General features: G+C 40.4%; 1 protein-coding gene and 1 long non-coding RNA gene across 2 annotated transcripts in view; both read right to left on the bottom strand.

Annotated features, from left to right (window-relative positions):
* LOC105075240 (uncharacterized) overlaps nt 1–21,455 on the bottom strand; it is a 331,910-nt gene that overhangs the window by 295,422 nt on the left and 15,033 nt on the right. Inside the window, exons 4-5 of the long non-coding RNA XR_012507554.1 lie at nt 19,596–19,779; nt 18,649–18,825 (exon numbers count right to left, since the gene is read on the bottom strand). This is a non-coding gene — a long non-coding RNA (uncharacterized LOC105075240). The remainder of the gene's footprint in view (nt 1–18,648; nt 18,826–19,595; nt 19,780–21,455) is intronic.
* On the bottom strand, nt 516–17,887 carry SPTSSA (serine palmitoyltransferase small subunit A). The gene is made up of 2 exons (XM_074365670.1): nt 17,724–17,887; nt 516–1,673 (listed from the first exon to the last, which is right to left on the bottom strand). Exons 1-2 carry the CDS (start codon nt 17,824–17,826, stop codon nt 1,570–1,572), a joined length of 207 nt encoding a protein of 68 aa, XP_074221771.1. The 5' UTR covers nt 17,827–17,887; the 3' UTR covers nt 516–1,569.

The following is a 21,455-nucleotide window of genomic DNA, read 5'->3' as shown; positions in this document are numbered from 1 at the left end:
GTGGGGGATGTCACCAGCAGAAAGCCAAATTTGAGAATTAATAGAACAAATGCAAGCTTAAATTCTCATATGCACTATTTCGCTTGAGATAGATGAATACTATAATTACACCATAACCAGACATAACCATATACAACTACTTGTAACTACTTCAAAACAACTTCAAATAATTATATATTATCCTCGCCATCCCTATTTAATAGTGATAATATAAACTATTCTTTAAAAATATCAAACTTTTATATATTACTTAGTATCTCTGGACTAGAAAACTCTTTGAAAGTCTATTCCTTGCAATTTGGGACAAAAAACACATTTTTTTTTAAAATAGCAAAACTTATTCTGGGAGGCATGTTAAAATATAATATGTCTAATTTTTATAATTAGTAATACTTTTATGTTGAGAGACATGTTAACATATACTTACTGCTTATCTGTCCACTGCAATCAATTCAGAAACATAAATATCAGATCCATAGTTAACCATCAAGGGAAAAAAACACTGCTACATCAACTGATTTTTCCATCTTTGAATTTAATGAGTTTACGTCAAAAAATTAGGTAGTCATTTTACATTTAAGGAATAAAAATCTTAAAAAAAAAATACAAAGAGTGAAAGGATTTTAACCAATTTTTCATTTCTTTTTGCTATAGTTTTTAACAACAATTCATCTCATCATATTGCAATGTGCAAACGCATTTGCAGCACCCATTACAACCACAAAATTAATTTAAGGAAGAACATTGTTACTAACAGCCTTCAGAGGAAACTGGTTTAACCTTCTATTAAAAACTCTACGGTATTTAAGCATTGCATAATAATGCTACTTAACCACCATTTGTCACAAGAAATCATCACCAAAGTTTTCTGGAAATGAGTCCACACAAGGATTGAATATTTAAAAGGTGAGCTGTTCCTTATTTTAACTTTAGCAAGATCTTTCTTTTTCATTGTTAAGAAACGCTTTAGTAGTTTTAAAGCAAAAGCTGTTAAGAGTAGAGTCTAGATAGCTAAAACTGTACTCCTGAGTTCAAACCTACAGATAAATCTTTTGTAAATAGTTCTCAATAAAATATCCTCCCTCCCCAGTCCCCTGCCCCAAATCTTGAATTTTTTCTTACAAAACTTTGGTCAAGAGTAGAAATATATCCAGGCAGATGTGTATGCCATACAATAGCAAGAATGGTAAAGCCCAACTAATGACTTTGGGTTTTAGAAATAGAAGGCAATTAAAATGTACTCAAATTTACATTAAGAAAAGCTTTCACAGGGTAATATTGAAACAGTCACAAAGGTTAAGAAAATACTGATATCAAAGTACAAATGACTACAATGTTAAAATAGACAAAAATTACTATACAAGAGCCTCTTTCAAAATCAAAAATAAAGAACACAACACATGAGTCAGGATTGTTTTCCTGTTCTACTCATGAATTTTAGTCTTTATATTCATAGGGTTGATTATGTTGATATCTAGTAGAGTTTCTTATGACATCTGATGAAGTCTCATTCCAACTTCGGAGGGTGGTTCTTCCCTAAGGAGTGTCTTGATTCTGCTCACATTGTGGTCACTGTACAATTTCAAAGTAGTGCAGTATCGCCATGATGTGTTGAGGCATGAAGACATAGCCCGTGTACAGCGCCATCCCCATGATGGAAACCAGCATGGAGTCTGAGCTGCAGTTAAGGAAACTTCATTTCATTTGCTTTTTCTTAATTTCTTCAAAACTGAAACCCCAAATTTTTTCAACAACTATTTTATGTAGAAGTATCCATTCACTTGATGCTTTCTCATGCATATCAAGTATTTATAAGAAACTAATAACTCTAATTATAACCACTAACCTTAACTACACCTGAGCTCATTTTATCCTCACCATCACATTATGTGGTAGGTACTATTATTCTCCTTATTATATTTCAAAACATCAGGTTGCTTAAAATGATACATAGAAAGAGACACTGTTCAAACTAAGAAACAGAAATGTATAGGAATGCGATTGTACAGTATCAATGACTGCAGTATTACTTTTGCAGTAATAGGAATGTCTGACCCAAGAATTTTAGAATTATTTAGACTAGAATGTGGCTAAAATATTAGCTTTAGAGCCAGACAAAGATCAACCATATACTAATGACATAAACTGGTAGCACTTGCTACTATTAAACATTTATTGTTAATAATTTAATAATAATAATTTCATTTGCAACAACATCAAATGAAAGTCATCTTAATAACCTAAACAAAAACCAGTCTGCACTGTGTTCCTTTCTCTGCATTCCAAAAGGCATTTAAACTGCATATATGCATATCAACAAGGAGCCTTCCTCTTGGGCCACACAAAATACTGCTACCAAAAATCACATTAAATCTAAGGGCTTGTTGCTTTGCAGAATCATGCAGCCATGCTCAGAGGAAAAACTGCTTCCAAACTGGAATTGTGTTTCATTCATTCATTCATTCATTCATTCATTCATTCATTCATTCATTCTATCTCTCTCCCCTCCTCCCTCACCTCCTGTCTTTCATCCTTTCGGCTCTACATACTAGTGGTTTGATAATATCTGACATTCCTTTACTAGAAGATAGGGTTTAAGCAAACAATGTGCTTACTACCAGCTAATATTTGTCTAACAGTCTAGTCGACAAACCTCTTTTATGTATTATCTTGCTTGACCCTTACAGTTTTCCTGTGAAAGGTTTATTGTGACAATGATTCATCAGAGACTGACAGAACACTGAGGGGCTTGTCCAGGGCCATACTTGTCTTCAGAGCCAGAGCTTAAGTGGGAGCTATCCGACTCAAACCCTAAATTCATTCTCGTCATCCAGCAAATATGGGTGAAAAGTCTCCCATGATCAATTTTTTTTTAATTTACTTTACAACCTCCCTTAATCCAGTTCTCTTCTAAACAACCACTTTGTATTTACCACTTAAGCTCTTTAGAAAAAAAAAAAAGGTACATACTAGCTGCTGTATCACTGTTCAGCCCGCACCCACCCATCTGCCTTCTGCCCCGCCAGGCTACAGACACTGCTCCCAGGTCACCGATACTGCCTGTCAACTCTGGTAGCCATCTGAATTGATGCTATTTTCACCCTTCCTCTTCACAATTCCTTCCCACTCAGAGCTGAGGTACTTCTCTAGGGCTCTCCTCCCCTCTCTCACATTATTTTTCTATTTCATTGGCTCTTTTTCTCTGTCTACACTAATGTGAGAGATAATTAGAGCTAAATTTGTGCTTTTCTCCCAAACATCGACTCCATCCCTCCTTAGAGGAAAGCAGCCGTGCTCTCTGAGTGGGCCTGACCCTTCCCCATCTCCAGGCATAAGCCCTGACGGATCTGAACCAGTTAAGAGCTTCTCTTTGTAACAATGCCCACCCCCAAATCTGATCAACCAGCTCAAAGTTTAGGACTTCTGTCTGGAATTCAGGAATAGATTCTCTCTCCTTCTAGAAAATGCCATTTGCTGATGGAATCCTGGAATCACTGGAGTCACTTTGCCTCCATGAGAAAAGCAAAACTCAGAACAGAAGTTGACAGATGAAGGTGATGGAACAAAAAGATTCGCAGAAAAATGGAGCCAGAACCCGGATCAAATGACCTGAAGCCCATCCTACCACTGGATTTTTCAGATACATAAGCCAATACATTCCCTTTTCCCTTAAACCACCTTTAGACAATTTTTGTTATACTTGCATCTAAAAGGATTCTACACGGTAAAGTGGAATTCCCAGGGATTTGCCTTGGGTCCTACACACAACCATTTTCATGTTGCTCCGACCACAGCTTGTGTACTACAGACAAGTAGTTCCCATGACACTGGACATTTCCATCCATGATCTTCTTAAATTCAAGAGCCAAAACTGGAATTCATTAACTTTCTCCAAAACCACTTCTTCCTATGAGTCTTACTTTTCCAATGATCTGAAAGTAGCTGATACACTATTTGATATAACTACAGATTAATTACTTGCCTAGTCACCCAATCTAGAAACTGCTTTGATTCCTTCTCCCCAAATTTAAATGATTAAAGACGTCTCAGTTCTTTCGAACCCCTACAAATGACTCTTATCTCATGTTTCCCTACCCTAACCAATGATCAATGATTGAGATATTTATAATTCCGTACTTAATCATGTAAAAACTCCCATTTTAGGCTCCTAGCCACTCTTTACTAGAGTGAGCCTTTTAAATGCATTAGGCTCCCCACTGCCTATGGGATAGCACCTATAGGAATTCTAAGCCAAGCATCCAGGACATTTCCAATCTAGCCCAAAGTACCTGTCTTAGGTTAGAGTGCAAGAAGTAGACAAGGATCAAGAAATTGGAACAAGGAGTCTTGTACAAGTTATTCTTAAGGGACTTTTAGCAGAAGGGGACTGAGTAGAACAGAGCAGAGTGGGTGGGGGGAAGCTAAGTAGGTGCAGGGGCTCAGCTCCCACAGGGCGCCCTGGAGCATGCATTGAACCACATGCTGGCATTGCTTTGAGGCAGGAGGCCTGACCTTTTGCATCTCTTAAACTGTCATTCATTGGCTCCACAATGGGATGAGGAAAAACCACCTGCACAAGACAGCTGCCTTGGCTGGGCAGTACTCGGGAGCAGAGGGCAGCTAAAGGCACTGGCAGACAGCACTCACAGCAGCAGGGGATACATACACTGCTGGCAAATGGGTCAGGGTGGGGACCAAGGGCATCTACAGTTGACCCTTGAACAACAAGGGTTTGAATAGCAGTGGTCCACTTATGCGTGGATTTTTTTCATTAAGTACGTCCTACAGTACAATGTACATGACCCACAGTCGGTTGACTCTGCGGAGCCACAGATACACAGGGCCAACTGTAAAGTTATAATTGGATTTCCGACTATGCAGGGGTCAGCACCCATAACCCTGCTTGTTCAAAGGTCACTGTACTGTGCTACTTTTCCATCATGCCTCCCCACGCTCCAAGTCATCCCCCAACAAACACACATCCTCCTCACGCCGCATTATGTGAGTCTCAGGAAACAACGTTCCATATTTTCATACTGCTCTGCCTTTGTTTATGGCTTAATTATATAAGTAAGGATAATGGTGGTACAGCTTTCATTTTGTGAATGTCTAGTGTGTGCTTGGCATTGTGTTAGGCCCTTCAGCAAGTTCAAGTAACATTCCAAAATCAGAGTAAGCCATGGAGCCAGTTCCAAACCAAATCAGTCAAACTCCTAAAATCTGTGTTCTTAACCAGGGTACTGTGACACCTTCCTATATATGAAAAGTCCTATTCCTCCAAGTAAAACCTAATCATTCTTAGAGCTCAGTGAGTTATCCCCTCTTGTACGAGGCTTTCCCTAGCACTCATATTTTTTCCATTCTTACACCAACCTCCTGGCAGAATTACTCCCTGATGCTCATAAAGCTCTTTATTCATATCATACAGCACTCATCACCTGACATTATCTATTTGTAGATAAATCTATCTCATCCAGATTACCAACTCCTTGAACACAGAAACAATAGCTTATTATTTCTGTATCTTCAAGATCTAACATAAGATATGCTTAATAAATATTTGATGAATAAAGGAATCGCTCAAGAAACACCATTTGACTCTAGATTTACTGTGGTGCTTCCTACATATTCCACATATTACTGTGACTGACAAACTCCGTGGTGACTACCGAAAAGGAACACAAAGTGTTTCTAAGCAACATCATATTTTCAAAATACTTGTTGTTTTTGTTCTTTTTTTTTTAATCAACTTTTATGTAAGACTTTCAAGCAAATGAAATGGTATAGTAATAATCTTCAGGTCATTGGCTTAAATTCAATTCCTGTAAGAAGTAACTACTAAAAAGCCACCATTTGAAAGATTATATTACACACTCTTTATGACACTCTAATTCTTCAATTTAGTGCGGAGAATGTATCAGTTAAGGAACAAGCATAAATTAGCTGCACAGCAATTGCTCCACTATAAGACAGGAATCAGAAACTTAAGCTCAATTTTGTGAACACTGAATTGTCAAACCTTTACATTTTCACATGCATATAAAATTAGGACATTTTCTATGTAAGTTTAAAAAGCTAAAGCTCTAATCTGTTCTTAGAAACAGTGCATATATGTAAACTAAAAAAAGGTGCAGTATACTGTATATATGTAATTACATACAATATAATGTGTATGTGCAGTCGAACCATAATAATTCTACCTAATAAAACTGAAAAAGGAAAAAAAAAAATCAGGACACTTTTCCAAGTGAAACAAGAACTTACCAAAACTTGAAAAGGTTTTTGCCTGGTTAAAATATAAGATACTAGAGTTCATGACTTTCTATTGCATTATGTTGTGATGCATATGTATGGAGGAAAAGGAATAACAAGTGGTGATTATACATGCTAAATTCAGGATAGTGGTTACTCAGTGGGCTGAAATGGGGAGAGGGAGAAGCAAGTGAGAAGGGGCATAAAGGATCTTCAAATGTATTAGTAATGTTTTCCTCAGCTAGTTGGTGGCACAGGTACACTTTCATATTACTCTTTATGGGGTTTTCTGCATGCCTGAATAGTCAGTAACATTTTTTAGTAAGTAAGAACTGTGAAGTAAAATAGAACTGCATATAGTCCTAGAATAAAAGTTGTTTTGTGTGAAGCATCTTCTTGACAAAGTTTGGGTTGGGCATCATTGGATCTAATTTGTTACTAGGAAATAGAAAGTCTTAGCTCTCAGAAACAGAATAAACAACTCTCAATTCTGGCCAAGATAAACAGAAAATTATCAAAAATCACTTGAACCTAGATGCAAATGCCAATTTATTAGCTGCCCAAATAACAACAACAACAACAACAACAATAATAAACCTAACCTTTTATCCAGAGCCAGTTATTAAATTTAACTTTTATCCTGTTTCCCCCCCAAAATTTTTCTATATCCTGATCCCACTTCTCCTAATTATTTCTAGAATCATAGTAATTAAATAAGCCTCTAAAAGTAAGTTTTCTATACAATTAAGTTTCAGAATTATTCTAAAGCTCTCAATCATGAGAAAATATTTAAAACTGATTTAACTATACAGTGACACTCATATTAAGTGAACAAGTAAACAACTGCCCATAAGGAACTTCTACTAGCCCTTATAATCATTTTGCAGAACATGCAAAAAGAAGGTATCTTTTAAAAGTAGCTTTCTACCAATGCAATTTAAGCAGTTTTAGCCATGTAACTGAAATAGCCCCGATATACTGAGTTGAACATTCCCTGAGATTATGCTTGCCATCGTTTAAAATGGCAGTTTTATTGACACTCTCAGGCATTGGTTTTATTGTGACATCTGCAAGGTTAAGGAATGTGTAACCTTCCTCTCCTTAGAAATGTTCTCACCAACAGAGCTAAACATACACCATTTAGAGTATACCAGCTATAATTTGCTATCTGGTACTTGAGTGGATTTCTCAAACCACCGCATTCTTTAACACACCTCTCAGAGTTTAAAGTATCCTTGAGACTCTGTGAAGTATGAGAAATGAGTACTGGAGTCACCATGGCACTGGAGCAGATCCAGGTTTGAGCTGCAATTCTGCCAATCCCTGGTTGTGTCAAAAACTCTCTGATCGCTAGTCTCCTCATCTATGAAATGGAGACACACATCACCTACCTTTCAGATGATACAAAAATCTGGAAATCAAATCCATTCTGCAACAAAAGGTAATACAAGCTGTACTGAAATTATTGTTTGAGTGCTTGGGCATTTAACGCTATGACTCAGACCTATGTCTGGAAATTGCCCAAGGTCACCCTGCTGATTTATTAATTTAGATTATAATCCTAGAACATCACAATCTCTCTGGACCAGAGTTTCTTCTCCACAAAATGAGGTCCCTTCCTGCACTAAAATTTTAGGATCCCACTTGCTTGGAGAGGGCATTTAGGTACCACTTTTCAATCTTCCTTCATCTTCTGTTTGAGACACTGAGAATATACACACATACACACCCAGAAAAAGATGTAAATAATCAATGTTATATATATAGTACACCTACGTTGGAAAATAATACCCAAAGTAATAGAGAGTAATCTTTCCATTTACCAAACCCTTATTGTTGTCTGTATAAGTATCAGCAGATGTACATAGATTAATCAGGTCTATGTTTTAGAAGGGGCTCCATGATTCAAGAAATATAGAATAAAGGTAGTGAAATCTACACTGTAACAAACAAAAAACCTCAAAACCCATCTTCTCCATCCTCTGTGTTTATAACCATCTCTACCACTCAACTTTAAGTGCTTGAGAGTGAATGCCTCAGCTGCTCCTTGCTTCCAGCTGCAGTGCATTGTGAGACAAAGCAGGCACTTCATCAATCACTTAAGAACTGAGCAGATAATGTGCCAGGATATGTGCAAGCGCTGAGGGTAAATGTTTGTTGAAGGGCTGAGTGAACAATCAGAGATTATTTATAACCTGGATACAACATAAATATTTTATGGGCTCAATGGATTAAAAGGCAAATAGATGTGAAACTATGTATCTGTATGTTGTTTGCTGTTCCTTTAACAGGGATCCCCCAACTAATCATGAGCTGCTAAGTTCCCAGCTAGACAGGAAAAAATAAAGATCTTTTGCCTATACAAGGGCCATCCCGAATCCTTTTCCCAGCAACTTCAAAAAAATAAATAAAATAACAAAAAGAGGAAACATTTTAAAGATAAGTACAGTACATCAGAAGTAAGAACACAGTAACTAACATTTCCGGCCCCAGCCAGGAACCCCACAATATCACTGCCTACTTTAGCAATCTATTCACAAGACTTTGGGGAAACCGAAAGTAGTTCCTCACTGGGAAAAGGCCAGGACCTTTGTTCCAATGGGTATGACTTAATACCTCTTCACTAATCTAAATAATTTAAGTCTGATGGCACTGGTCACATCAAAAAACAAAGCTAAAATGTCATCTAAAACAATCCATTAGTCAAATATCTTTTGTAAAATCAACTCTACAATGCTATGTTTACCTTAGAAATATTCAAAAGTTTTGATAAATCTAATCTATTTTAAGGAACCATCTTAATGAAAAAAGAAAGCATTTGATGAAGTATTTCTGCAGGCTGTTTGGTGAAAAACAATCAAAGTCCCAAGTGAAAGCAGGTGTCAGCTACTGAATGACACTCCAAAAAGGAAGCTTCCTTATTATTGCAGGTTTCTTCCCTTGACCTTGAAAAACCGGAGATCATCATCAAAAGAAATGTTAAGAAGGTTTATTTCTACCAAATATATCAACTATCTCTTGATACTTTTCTAGCTGCCTTAAATGAAAGCAAGTAGAAGATACTGATAATGTTACAGGCCTGTGTGAGCCAGTTTGATACCCTTGGGCCATATTAAAGGATATCACATCCGCATCAGAACTTAGTGTTTAGCAAGCAAAGCCCATTCTCTGAGCTTTCTGTAGTGTTAATTATACCTAAGTATGGAAACTGATTTTAGAAAATACAACTTGATGACAAACTCTAAAAACGAAACAAAAAGTATGCTGCTGAAACCAGCAATGAACATGTTCAACTCTGAACTGAAATCCCAGAAGTGGTTTTAGCTCTAGCCCGGAGACACCAAGGCTCTGTACCACTGTGTGCCTTTATAATTAGAGCTTCTATTAACCTCATGAGGATTTGAAGTGCTGGGGTCAAGGGGAAAGAAATTACCAGTCTTCTCTAAAATATAATCTGTTCTGCTACAACCCATTTCCGGAACATTAATTAGCCCATATATGACTAGGAGGACACAGGAGCTGCCTTATTTCACATAGGATCCTTCCTAAATTAGAGGAACCAGATTAGTGGGAAAAGAATTAAAACCTTCAGCAAGAAATATCCCTCAGCTCAGCTGCTGCACAGGCAGGAGTCCATTTAGTTCTATTTTAAGAAAATTAAAAGTTAGCATTGGCACCCAGGCTCTCTCTCCAGATAGGTACCCCTCCAGGCTAGCACAGCTCTCAGCTAAAGGCAGGACTGCACTGCCTCCTGCACACCCTCAGGGCAGCCCACACCATCTCTGTGACTTCAGCATTTCCAGTCAACTCTGTCCTTGCATTGGTAATGTTCCATGGGGCAGCCTCCAGCCTGCCGCCCAGGCTATCCAAGTTGTCCCCAAAGATGCCAACTGCTGCATCTGTTAGTGCCTGCTTACGAAGTTGCATCGATTTTGAGTGGTCTGCTCCAATGCTATTTTCCCACAAATCCTCTTATTTGAGAATTTTTCAGGAATACATATAACACAAGATGGCCAAAATTCTTTTATTAGTAGTAATTCTACTTTTTATAACTATTTGTCATAAATACTATCTTTCCATCATTCCATAACTATTTTTTTAACGGAGGTATTGGGGAGTGAACCCAGGACCTCATGTATGCCAAGCACATGCTCTACCACTGAGCTATTTCCTTCCCACCATTATTTTTGAAGCATTTCTAAGCAAAAATATATATATATTCTATTAAGTAGACCTTCTGGAACATATAGTTTTAATTATTAAATTTGAGCATCTTTTTTTAATCTAAATAACTTACCATACCCCTGGCTTTTAACTACCACAAATGTTACAATACTCAAAGCCTGGGCTGGGAGGGGAAGAGGGGGGTGGTCACAAGCTCTTTAAGAATATGAAGCAATGAAGACAGGATCCACAATCATCTCTACTGACAAATCACAGGTATCACATGCTGAAACACTGTAGATTATATGTGCTTTATACCCACTTCCATCAACCTCCCATGACTTCCCCTGACATCCTGGTACGGATCATCCAGTTCTTATGCAGCATAGTTTGCTTTATCTTCCACCTTCCCTGAAAGCTACTAGAGAAAATTTATAATATCCAAGGCAGTACAAATAAGGAGTCTAACATATCACATCGCCAGCCAACATCAAGTGTAAAACAAGCTAGAGAAGCTGTCATCAAACTAAAGCACAGGAGCCCTGGGCTAACAAGACTTTTCTCAGGCTTAGGATCAGGGTTAGAATGAGGGTTAGGAGGCTTAGGTTAAGGGGAATCAGTTTACAAATCTTCAGCTTCCACTGTGATCTCTCAGAAAGCTGATCTGAGAACTGTGATCGGCTAGTTCTCCCTCCCACTCCCTCCTACACCTTTCTCCTCCCACTTTACTTCCTGAATCTTACAATTACACCTTTCCCCAGAGTATAAAATAACCTCTGGGAGAGCAAACAAAGGAACAACAACTAACTTCCTTTGTACTTTACTTCATTCAGGTAATGAAACTCCTGGCACAGCACCAAGCCTCATCTATCTGTGCACCTAAAAATTTGAATTCAGAAATGGGACACTTTCCCAACCTGAGCCTGGCAAAATGGCTCCAGCAAAAGGATGGTGAGAAGGGCCTTTCTGCCATCGCTGAAGTAGAGACCAAAGAATACACTGCCAACAATCACAAGCGCACCCAGGGAGTGGGCTTCAAGAAGGGTGCCCCTCAGGCACTGAAAGAGATCTGGAAATTTGCCATGAGGGAGATAGGAATACCCGATGTGCGCAGTGACACCAGTTTCAACAAAGCTGCCGAGGCCAAAGGGATAAGGAATGTCCCACACTGTGTGGGTGTGTGGTTGTCCAGAAAACATAATGAGGATGAAGGTTCACCAAACAAGCTCTGTACATTGGTTACCTATGTACCCGTCACCACTTTCAGAAATCTACAGTCAATATGGATGAGAACTAACCACTGACTGTTAAATAAAATTATACAATAGCAACAACAAAAAAGTAAGGCAGGACTGAAGTTGTTTACATTACAATTCTTTGAACAGAAAAATGGCACTGGGCTTTTTCTGACAGAAATGAAGGCTGATTTTGCCTATTTGGCTTCACAATGAGGACCAACTTTGCCAATCAGGTCATGTGATGAACAATTTCTATGAATTGTATAAGAAAAAAGTATGGTTTTAAGATTTTAGCAAAAATATACAATAATAAAATAAAAAGCAAAATATTAAATCCTTTGTAACTGTCTAGATTTACTATGAAAGATTTCAGATATCAACTTAAATGAATGAGAAGATACAAAGTAGGTCCTTTTTGTTCCTTTGGGGATACACAAATGAAAAGCCTGAATACCACCGAGCTGGAGGATTATAAGCATTAATTTATCGGTAACAATTATTCCTACCTCTGCTTTCTGCCTTTAACCCTCCCTGGTAACAAAAAATTGTATTCATTTCTACAAAAGGAAGATCCAGAGGAAACTGCGTAAAATACAAAAGACTGAACACTATTGGGAAGAAGTTATTAAAATACAAAAGAAAGACTGAACATTATTGGGAAGAAATTATTCTTCTACATAAGTTTGAAGGTAGTGCAAAATGTTCAGGTTATTTCAGGGTTATTCAAAACAACATTTGACTTCAAAGTACTTTGATAAAAATCTTTCTAAAAGGCATTAAGCTTATTTACTGAGAATATTTTTCTAGAAGTAACTTTCTGATATTAAGAATTTTGCCTAATCATCAAATCACATGCTGACTTTCACTGGAAATCTATTTAAATTGTCAGATGATTCTCTACATACATTTTCTTCAAAAAAGCTCATTGAGAAAAAAGTTCTAGTAGAGGACTCTGGTGAATTGGGGTTTTAAAGGTAATTCCCTTCACTGACTAGTTGAGAGGAAGCTCTGCCAAAGACAGAGACAGACAGTGATCTAAAGGTCCCCAGTGGCCAATATACAGGGCTTTGCTTGGTCAATTTTGTTCTGTTTGTTGTGTTCACTTACAAAATATACTTTAGATAGGAAATACACATACACATACACACACACACACACACACACAGACACTTAATTGTAGGAAACCATATCAATCATTGTTAGTAACTCCAAAAGGGCATGGCAAAATATATGCCACAAACACCTCTTGAATGGCTTATAAAAACCTTGATTTCACTAAACCACGCACACCAAAACAACATCTATGAAGAGTATTTTCCAGGTGTTCACAGAATATCTCAGGAAGATGCACAGGAAACTTCTGACACTGGTTGCCCCGGGGTGGCCAGGTCAGGGGTAGAAGGAACTTTTCACCAACTACCTTGTTGTATCTTTTGAGTTTTGAACCATGAGGATGTACAATCTATTTTTCATTTACAATTCAAAAATTCATATTTTCTAAACTCTCAAATACTTTAATTACTCTGGTATACTGAGATGCGAAGAAAAATCCTTCTTAATTCTAGCTGTAAGCATTTGAGGACACAGCAAAAATCTAAGAAAATAAATAGTTGCTACTGAAAATAGTATACAGCTTAAAATTTTTAATGCTCACTGTTTCATTATCATTCAAAGCCTTTCTCAATCGAAAACACCTACCTTTGCTTCTATCCTTGCCTCCTCTGACCATCCTTAATCTATTCCAAATGCTGCAACCAAAGTAAACCTTTTCAAACTTAAAAAGTCAGATTGGATCATTCCCCTATGAAACTTTCCAAGAGCACCTTTTTTTCTCCAAGATTAAAAACCAAAGTCCTTACAATGACCTCCAGGACCTCCAATGACTCTGACCTCACCACCTGCTACTCTCCCCCATGCTCATTCTGCTCCCCCCTTACCTGCCTCAGTGATGGCCTTCATCCATGCCAGGTCAGCTCTGGACTCAGGGACTTTCCAATGGCTATACCCTCTGCCAGCTATGCTCTTCCCTCAGATTTCTACCCTGCTACTCCCTCATCTCCCTTACATTTTTACTCAAATATGCCTTCTCAACAAAGCCTCTCCTGATAGCCTCTATAAAAACAGCAACTCCATCCCATCTGCACATTTCTTATCCAGCGACCTACTTTCCTGTTTTCCATAATGCTTACCACCTAACATACCATATATTCATTCCACTTGTTATAAAAGTTCCCCGAGGACAGGGATCTCTGCCTCATTTGCTTACTAATATATCATAGACACCTAGGGCAGCATCTGGCACAAGGTACACACACAGAAGTGTCCGTTCAATTAATAAACAGCCCCAACCTGCTTTCTGAACTTGACTTCCCACCTATTTGGCCTTAAAGAATCCCTGCTCCAGCCAGTCAGCCTGGCGGACTCGCCATCCCAGGACACCTCTGCACCCCAGTCCATACCTTCTTCCCATGTGGGAAAAAATACAGCAAAACACTCAGATTCGTCCCTGAAGGGTCTCTGAGCACTCCAGTCCATCACGGGCTTCCCGCCCTGCACCCCAGGACACTCACTGCCCAGCTCCCTCACAGAATGACATGAAGGGGATACATCTGAGAACATGTGTAAATTCTAATTTCTCCTAAACTTGGATCTAATTTCCTTGAAGGAAGAAATGAAATCATCCTCTTGGAAACTTAGAACAGAATTCAGTACATTAAAAATGAGAACAAATTTGTTCCTAGGCTGTATTTCTTTTCCATTCAAAATGAAAACAGCTTTGAGTCTCATGGAGAAAAAAAATGTATATACCTATAGCTTATTTTCCTACTTTATTAAATATTAAAATGTCAGTGAAATATCTTATAATAACCTATAATGGAAAAGAATCTGAAAAAGAATATATATAAAATATATATACATACACATATATGTATAACTGAATCACTTTGCTGTACACTTGAAACTAGCACATTATAAATCAACTATACTTCAATTTTTTAAAAAAAAAACTAATGTCAGTGAGAAAACTGTTACTGGATTTGAGTGACTCTACCCAAAAAGTGTGAGCACCTCTCTCACCTCAAGAATTCTCACCCCATACCTAGCAGGCCCTACCAGATCTGACTTCCTTGCCTACGACTCACCCTCTCCTTCCCTTGGCCCCAGCCGCACCAGACACTCGGCTGTCCCAGAAAAATGCCAGACATGCTGGTGCTTTAGGGCATTTGTAGTTACTGTTCCTTCTGCCTGGGATGCTCAATCCCCTGAAGTTTTTTCCTGCTTAAATCTTTCTGAATGTCCCCTTCCTGACCACTCTAGCTAAAATCAAAGAACATGCCCTCTTTCTTGGTTCCTATCTGTTTTATTTTTCTTCATAACAGCTATAACAATCTAATAGTCTATATTTTTCACTTATTTACAAGTGACATTAGAATAAATATTTTATCTGTTTTATTTATAGTTACAGCCCTACTATCTAGAATAGTATCTGGCAACTAGAAAGTACATAATACTTGTAAAATGCAGAATTCAGCAAATGTACATAGTTAACAAATGAGTAGACAGAGCAATGTTAACTTTGTTAACATCTTCAAAGTAAATCAAAGAAGTTCTTTCAACCTACAGTCTTTTCCATTTCTTTAAAAGTTTGAATTCTCTCCAAGAACTTAATTTTGTTCATCAGAAACAGCCAAGTCTAAAAGCTACTCTAAAAGTGGTTTAAAATCAGATCTCTTTTACCATTTCCCAAATACTTCTGTGATTTCTTTGAAATGAAAAATCAACATATAAACAAATGTTTGTCACGTATTAGTTGCATTTCCAGCAGTGTGGCTGGAGGGGGGGAAACACACCTCTTTTCTTGAAGAAACATGGAATGTCTTTCAGGGGGAATCAAATCCCCAATATAAACTAAAAAACTTCACATTTTGGTTAAAATAAATGGAAGTATAAAATGCCATGGAAACATAAGAAGCCACAGAGAGATGGCAAATATAACCCAGTAATTACAGAATAAAGCTTTATTTTTTTTTAATTAAAAAGGCAAGGCTAAAATAATGTTTACTTATGCTTCAATTTATTTGAACAAAGTATTTTTAATTTTCCACTTCCCCTCAACAGCACAGTTACAATGCTATTCAGTGAGGCACTAAAGGGAGTATTTCACTGGTTACAAAACCTGTCTTGGTTACAAAACTTGCTCTTTCCTTTCCCACTGATGGCTGCCAGTAAGGAAAGGGGACTTTTGAAATATATTAAAAACTTTCCCTCTGGAAGTTAAAGTCAGTGGTTCCCAGCATGTCTCTTTCTAGTTGGCTGCATTTCTCACTAGTTTTTTGTTTTTGTTTTTGTTTTTGTTTTGAAATCCTTTGGTCCCACAAACAAAAGCTTCAAAGGCAAAAATCCAGAGGTACTACATATTATTTCATAATTTATGTCTTCATCCCCCACCCCTGAAAAAAGCCATCATGTAGGTACTTCTAGGACACTATTACTACTGCAACATAATACAAAAAAACCTTAACACCACTGACACTGTAGCATTCATCCACATGCCAACAAAAGCTTTTAAGTGTAAAATCTACAGAATACTCTGATAGTGGGGCTCTACATTCAACTTCTGATTTAAAGAGTTTCAATTTAGCACAGCATTGTTTAAATTCACTTCTTAACGACTGAGTCAAGAGATGTCCTATATTTTAGTATACATTTTACAAGGATGACTTCCTGCACTCTAACCTACAGAATTTAGAGACCAGTGCAGCTACAAATAAATGGTGGAGGAAATTAGAGAATACTTTACATTCAGTAAAGTAAATCCAAAATATGCATTCTGGTTCTTAAGTTCCAGGTTTGGAAAGAAATGCCAACAATAATAAAACTAAATTTCCTTTTAAGTAGCTAAGATGCCTTAAAAGTGTTGAAACAAAAGACTCAGCTTTGAGTACAATCTTATGCTAGTTCAATACAAATAAACACATTTATTAAGGCTTGGAATGAAATTACCTCAGGCACTCTACCACAACGCAACAATGTGTTTGCATAGTTGTTCTGAAGCTACTCCAAACTAAACCACATTGAAGAGGAGAGGCTCTGTAGAAGCAACCATGTTATGTAAAATATGTTTCATGTTGGTCCTCAAGTTAAAAAAAAAAAGTTACATCTCATTATTCGTATTTATTTTGCAAGAATAATATTAAGGGAAGTCAACATAGACAAATGGAGACAGACCAGAGGGAGCCTCTCTTCACAACCTTGAGTTATTAACTGAGGTTGTGAGAGTTAGATGAGTTAAGATACAGGTGAAGTGCTTAGCACACTTCCTTGGCTCGTAACAAACACTCAGTAGTTATTAACAAGTATTAATTAGCTATCTACCGAAAACACAGTTTCAAATACTATCTACAAATAACCACAAATTCCTTCTCCCGCTTGACTTCTACGGACTATGTAAACAGCAAATTAACGAGCAGACCACACTTTTTAAACTATCGATCTTGAAGACCAAAAAGATACAATTAACAGCTTTCAAAAACTATACTGAAATGCCATGAAGACAAACTCACAACCTAATTTAAAAGCTGATAAACTGGTTAGCATTCTCATTAGGACCAAAAAGAGCTAAAGCAGGGACAGTTAAAGGTCAAAGGCGTCCAAGCCAAGAGTGGTGTGTTCCTCTTACACGGTCCCTGCCTCCCACAGGAACAGGAGACTGAATCAAAGACTGGCATGGCCGAAGTGCAGGCGAGGGCACACCAGGCAGACATCGCCCAAGGAGATCTCCTCCAGCAATAAAGACGCTTTTCTCTCAGGTCAAGTGACTCCCCAGCGACCTCCGATCTCAAGAGATCTGCCTCCGACCTGCAAACGCGGGAGCGCCACTCTGGGCCCCGAGACCTCGGCCCCACACGCCAGCCGCGAAGAGGCCAGTCCGCGCGCGCCGTTCCCGTGGGGCCGCCTCTCCGCCCTCCCGCCGCCCCCCGCGCGCCAGGCCCAGGGCTCGGGAGGATGCCGCCCCGGCCCCCCCCCCCCCCACCGCGCCGCACCCACGCCCGGCCCCGCGCAGGATACTGAACACAGTCCGCTCCCAGGGCTCCAGCATGTAGAGCGCCGTGACCAGCAGGTACTGGTAGTAGAACCAGGATATCTGCTTCCAGGCCCGCGCCAGCGCCATCCCCGCCACGCGCCTCCCGCGCCGCAGCCAAACGTCAGTCTGTCCGGCCGGCCTCCGGTTCGCGTCCTAAAGCTCCCGGCCGCCAGGTCCGCCCGCCCGCCACCCATCGCCCATTGGCCGGCCCAGTCCGGCGCGTCACCCGCGGGCACGCCCAGCCCCGCGCGCGCCCGGGCCGCCGGCCGCGAGCCCCGGCCGGCCGGTGCTCATTGGCCAGGCCTGGGCCGGGCGCCGCACCGCCCCCGGAGCGTTTCCCCCTCCCCGGGCCGCGCCCACGCGAGCCGAAGAACTGTCCCCGCGAGAGCGCCCCGCCCGGCTCCGCCTCGTCCGGCCGTTGGAGGGTGGGGCGTTACTGCCCGCTAGGGTCGGGCCGCACGGGCGGGCGCTGGCCCGGATAGGCGGTGGGTCTCTCCAGTCCCGCCCAGAAACGCCGTTGGAAGAAATATTTCTGGAATACCAGTAATGCCTTAGGCGGGCTACAGGACAGGGGGCTTACTAGGGTGAACGGGAATATACTAGGTTTCTTTCCTCGTGCCGTTTACGATAGCGAGAGAGACGAGCATTCATCACCTAAATGCAAGTTAAGCTGTGATCAGTGCAGAGGGGGAGAATAAGGTGCTCAGAGAGGGTGGGGAGGCGAACATCGCCCAGTCAAGAAGGGCAGGGAAGGCATCAGCGAAGAAATGATGTACACATTGCCCTCTTCCTCTTTGCCCACTCAGGCGCGCTCCACACACACACACATCCACATAGACAAACATACCCCATGCACTCCTTACCCTAAGGACAAAAGAGAGATTACCATAAATATGTCTGTCTGCCCACCTTTTTCAGTGACCATAGGTGTGGTGTAGGTCAAAGCCAGGAGAAGGACGCTGATCTGGTGGGTTCTGCAGACGACGGGCTGCTAGACATCAGGCTGGGGGCAGATACCTCCTGGAGATGCACTCTTAAATGTTCAGATTTTCCCGCTGGTAAATGGGCCAGCAACACCACACAGGCCTTCAGGAATGAAGATGCATGCGGTTAGCATATGAAATGACACAACTAAATGACTTGCTATTTAAATGCTAAGAGAAAAGGTTACTAGGCTAAATAGCCTCTACTTAAGCTTTAAAACTTTAATGGTTGATTGTTTGTTTGTTTGTTTGTTTATTCCAAGTACTGTTCATGAGCTAAACATTAGGGATAGAAAGCCAGATAGACTGAGAGCTGCCTGCCTTCATAAAGTAACCCAGGCTACTAGGGAGGAGAAGCAAGTTAACTGATTACAGTGAGATGTGATAAGGGTATTTTTATGTTATGTAGGATGCTATGATAGCACTGAGAAAACCAGGTTGGAATTGTAAAAGGCTTCTGGGAAATTGTGCCTGAGCTGAGTGTTGAAAGAAAAGTAGAAATGGCAGAACGAATGGGGTTGAAGGACATGGTGGGACAGATCTTCCAAGCACAGGAGCATGGAACCCCTAAATGAAGGCCTGATGCTTTTAAAGGGCTGAAAGAACTTCCATGTGGCTGAAGCAAAAAGAATGTGTAGGTGGTAGCAAGAAATGAGGCCAGAGAGTAAACAGGGACCATATCCTGAAGGACCCTGTGTGAGGAGCTAAGGAATTTTTAACTTGCTGTCCAAAAGTTAAAAGAGCCAATGACTTAATAAGATTTACTTTTGGGTAAGACACAGGGATAAGCAGTAGCCTGGAGGAAAAGAGGAGCCAGTTGGAGACCTTACAAAGGTAGAAACTGTAAATGGGACATGTACAACCTATACTCACTTGGGGCCGCTTTATCCTTGAGAGATCCAATTTCTCTTGGCCCTCCCACTTCTGCATCTTACTGTGTTGGGCTTCTCTCTATTCCTGGGATTCCAGTGAACTTGAATCCTTCCATCTCTCCAGAGTTGATGACTGACTAGAAATGGTGAAAAGAGGCTGGGATCCTGGATAATGACAATATCACCTAAAAAATCCAGGAGAAGAAATTTGGCTGAAAAGATATGAATTCTGTTAGGATGAGGCTGAGTTTGCAGTAACTGAGGGACATTGAAGTGGCAGTGTCCAAGGGGCAGTTGGGCATATGGGTCTGGAACACGAAGGGAAGCCTGAGCAAGAGCTAGAGGCATGTGAATTTTCAATAAGCACTGGCAGTTGAAGCCATGATTGCAGATGAGGTCAGCCAGGGAAAACACTCAGAGTGAGGAGAGCAGACTACAGAATAAACCCAGTGACTCTGGCATTTAGGGGATGAAAGTCCAAAGGGAGCCAATAAAGGGAAGGAGCTAACAGATTTGACAGCAAAGAGGAGACATATGGGCAAAGCCAAGGGGAAGAAAAGGAGGGACAGCAAGCAGATCAAATGGCTCAGGGAGGACCATCAAAAGGAGGAAGGGAAGTGCCAATTTGTTTGGTCTATATGGGGCTCAACTGGGCAGAAACCCTATTAGGGAGTGGGAGGTAAAAAAAAAAAAAAAAAAGAAGAAAGCTGATCAGACCTATCTTTGCAGGAAGCTTCCATGTGAAGGGAAAGGGAGAATGGTAGCAAGGGTCTTTGGTTTGGTTTGACTTTCATATGGGGCAAATGTGAGAAAGTTTAGGGACTCAGAGTAAAGATACAGGTGCAGATGGTGGGGTAGGGGAGGCAGATCTAAAGCCTTAATAAACAGAGATCAGTAGTTCTTTTCCTAAAAGGAGAAGGATAGAAAGATGGGAGCCAGATGGACATAAACACTGAAGAGTAAGATAAAGAACTCTGTACTTTACAGCCTCAGTTTTCTTAGTGAGAAAGAAAGGCCTTTTTAAAGTAAGGCCGTATGTTGAGAGTGAGCAAGATGTTGAGGTGGACATTTGGAAAAGGAAAAGAGGGGGAGACACTCCCTAAAGCTGTCTAGGGATTGTCAGGCAGAAAAAGCATATAATGTTCACTAGCAATCCACAAGGACCCATATATAGAACTGCAGAGGATGAATTAGGAGGCTTGCTCCAAGGTGGAGTCTTGGTGGCTGAGTACGAGGGAAAGACAAGGAAGAAAGAAGGTGGGAAAAGAATCCCTGAAATAATGACTGTGAGAATTCTGTCAGAGACAGAAGTCAATGCAGAAAAGAGAAAACTGAATCATCAAGAGCTGGTGAGGTGGGGAACTGTAGGAGTTCATGAGTGGGAGAATTTCCATCCTGAAGGACGATGACCACGGATATGCTGCCGAAGATTGGGATCACAGAGACGGGCCAGTCTGAGACAACGACAGGCACAGGTTGTGCAGGGAACAGGCAGCCAGAGTCGGGTGGAGGGGAAGTAGGACCCGTCAGTCATGATAATGTTGGTGGGCTGGCCACATGACAGTTGAAGTTGTCCAGAATCGTGGCAGGACTCAGGGCTGAGAGGAAAAGCCCAAAGACCAAATGTCAGAGTCTTTGGGGAACACAGAGAAAGCTCAGGAGACGGGGGGGGGGGGGGGGGGGGCGGTGGCACGCAGTCTCAGTTAGGAGGCAGTAAGGAAGGCAAGAAGAAGGTCAAGCCCGCCTCACCCCCAGCATCATGGTGGGAGGAGATAGGCCATTCCTGAGGGGGCAGGGAGGAGGTGGAGTATTCACAATGAGATTGACAGTAGAGGAGACTTTGTCTATAAGGGAAAGGAGA

This window comes from Camelus bactrianus, chromosome 6 (assembly GCF_048773025.1).
Source record: "Camelus bactrianus isolate YW-2024 breed Bactrian camel chromosome 6, ASM4877302v1, whole genome shotgun sequence".
Lineage (NCBI taxonomy): Eukaryota > Metazoa > Chordata > Mammalia > Artiodactyla > Camelidae > Camelus > Camelus bactrianus.
The sequence above is the reverse complement of the archived record's forward strand: the minus strand, read 5'-3'. Positions and strand labels throughout refer to the sequence as shown.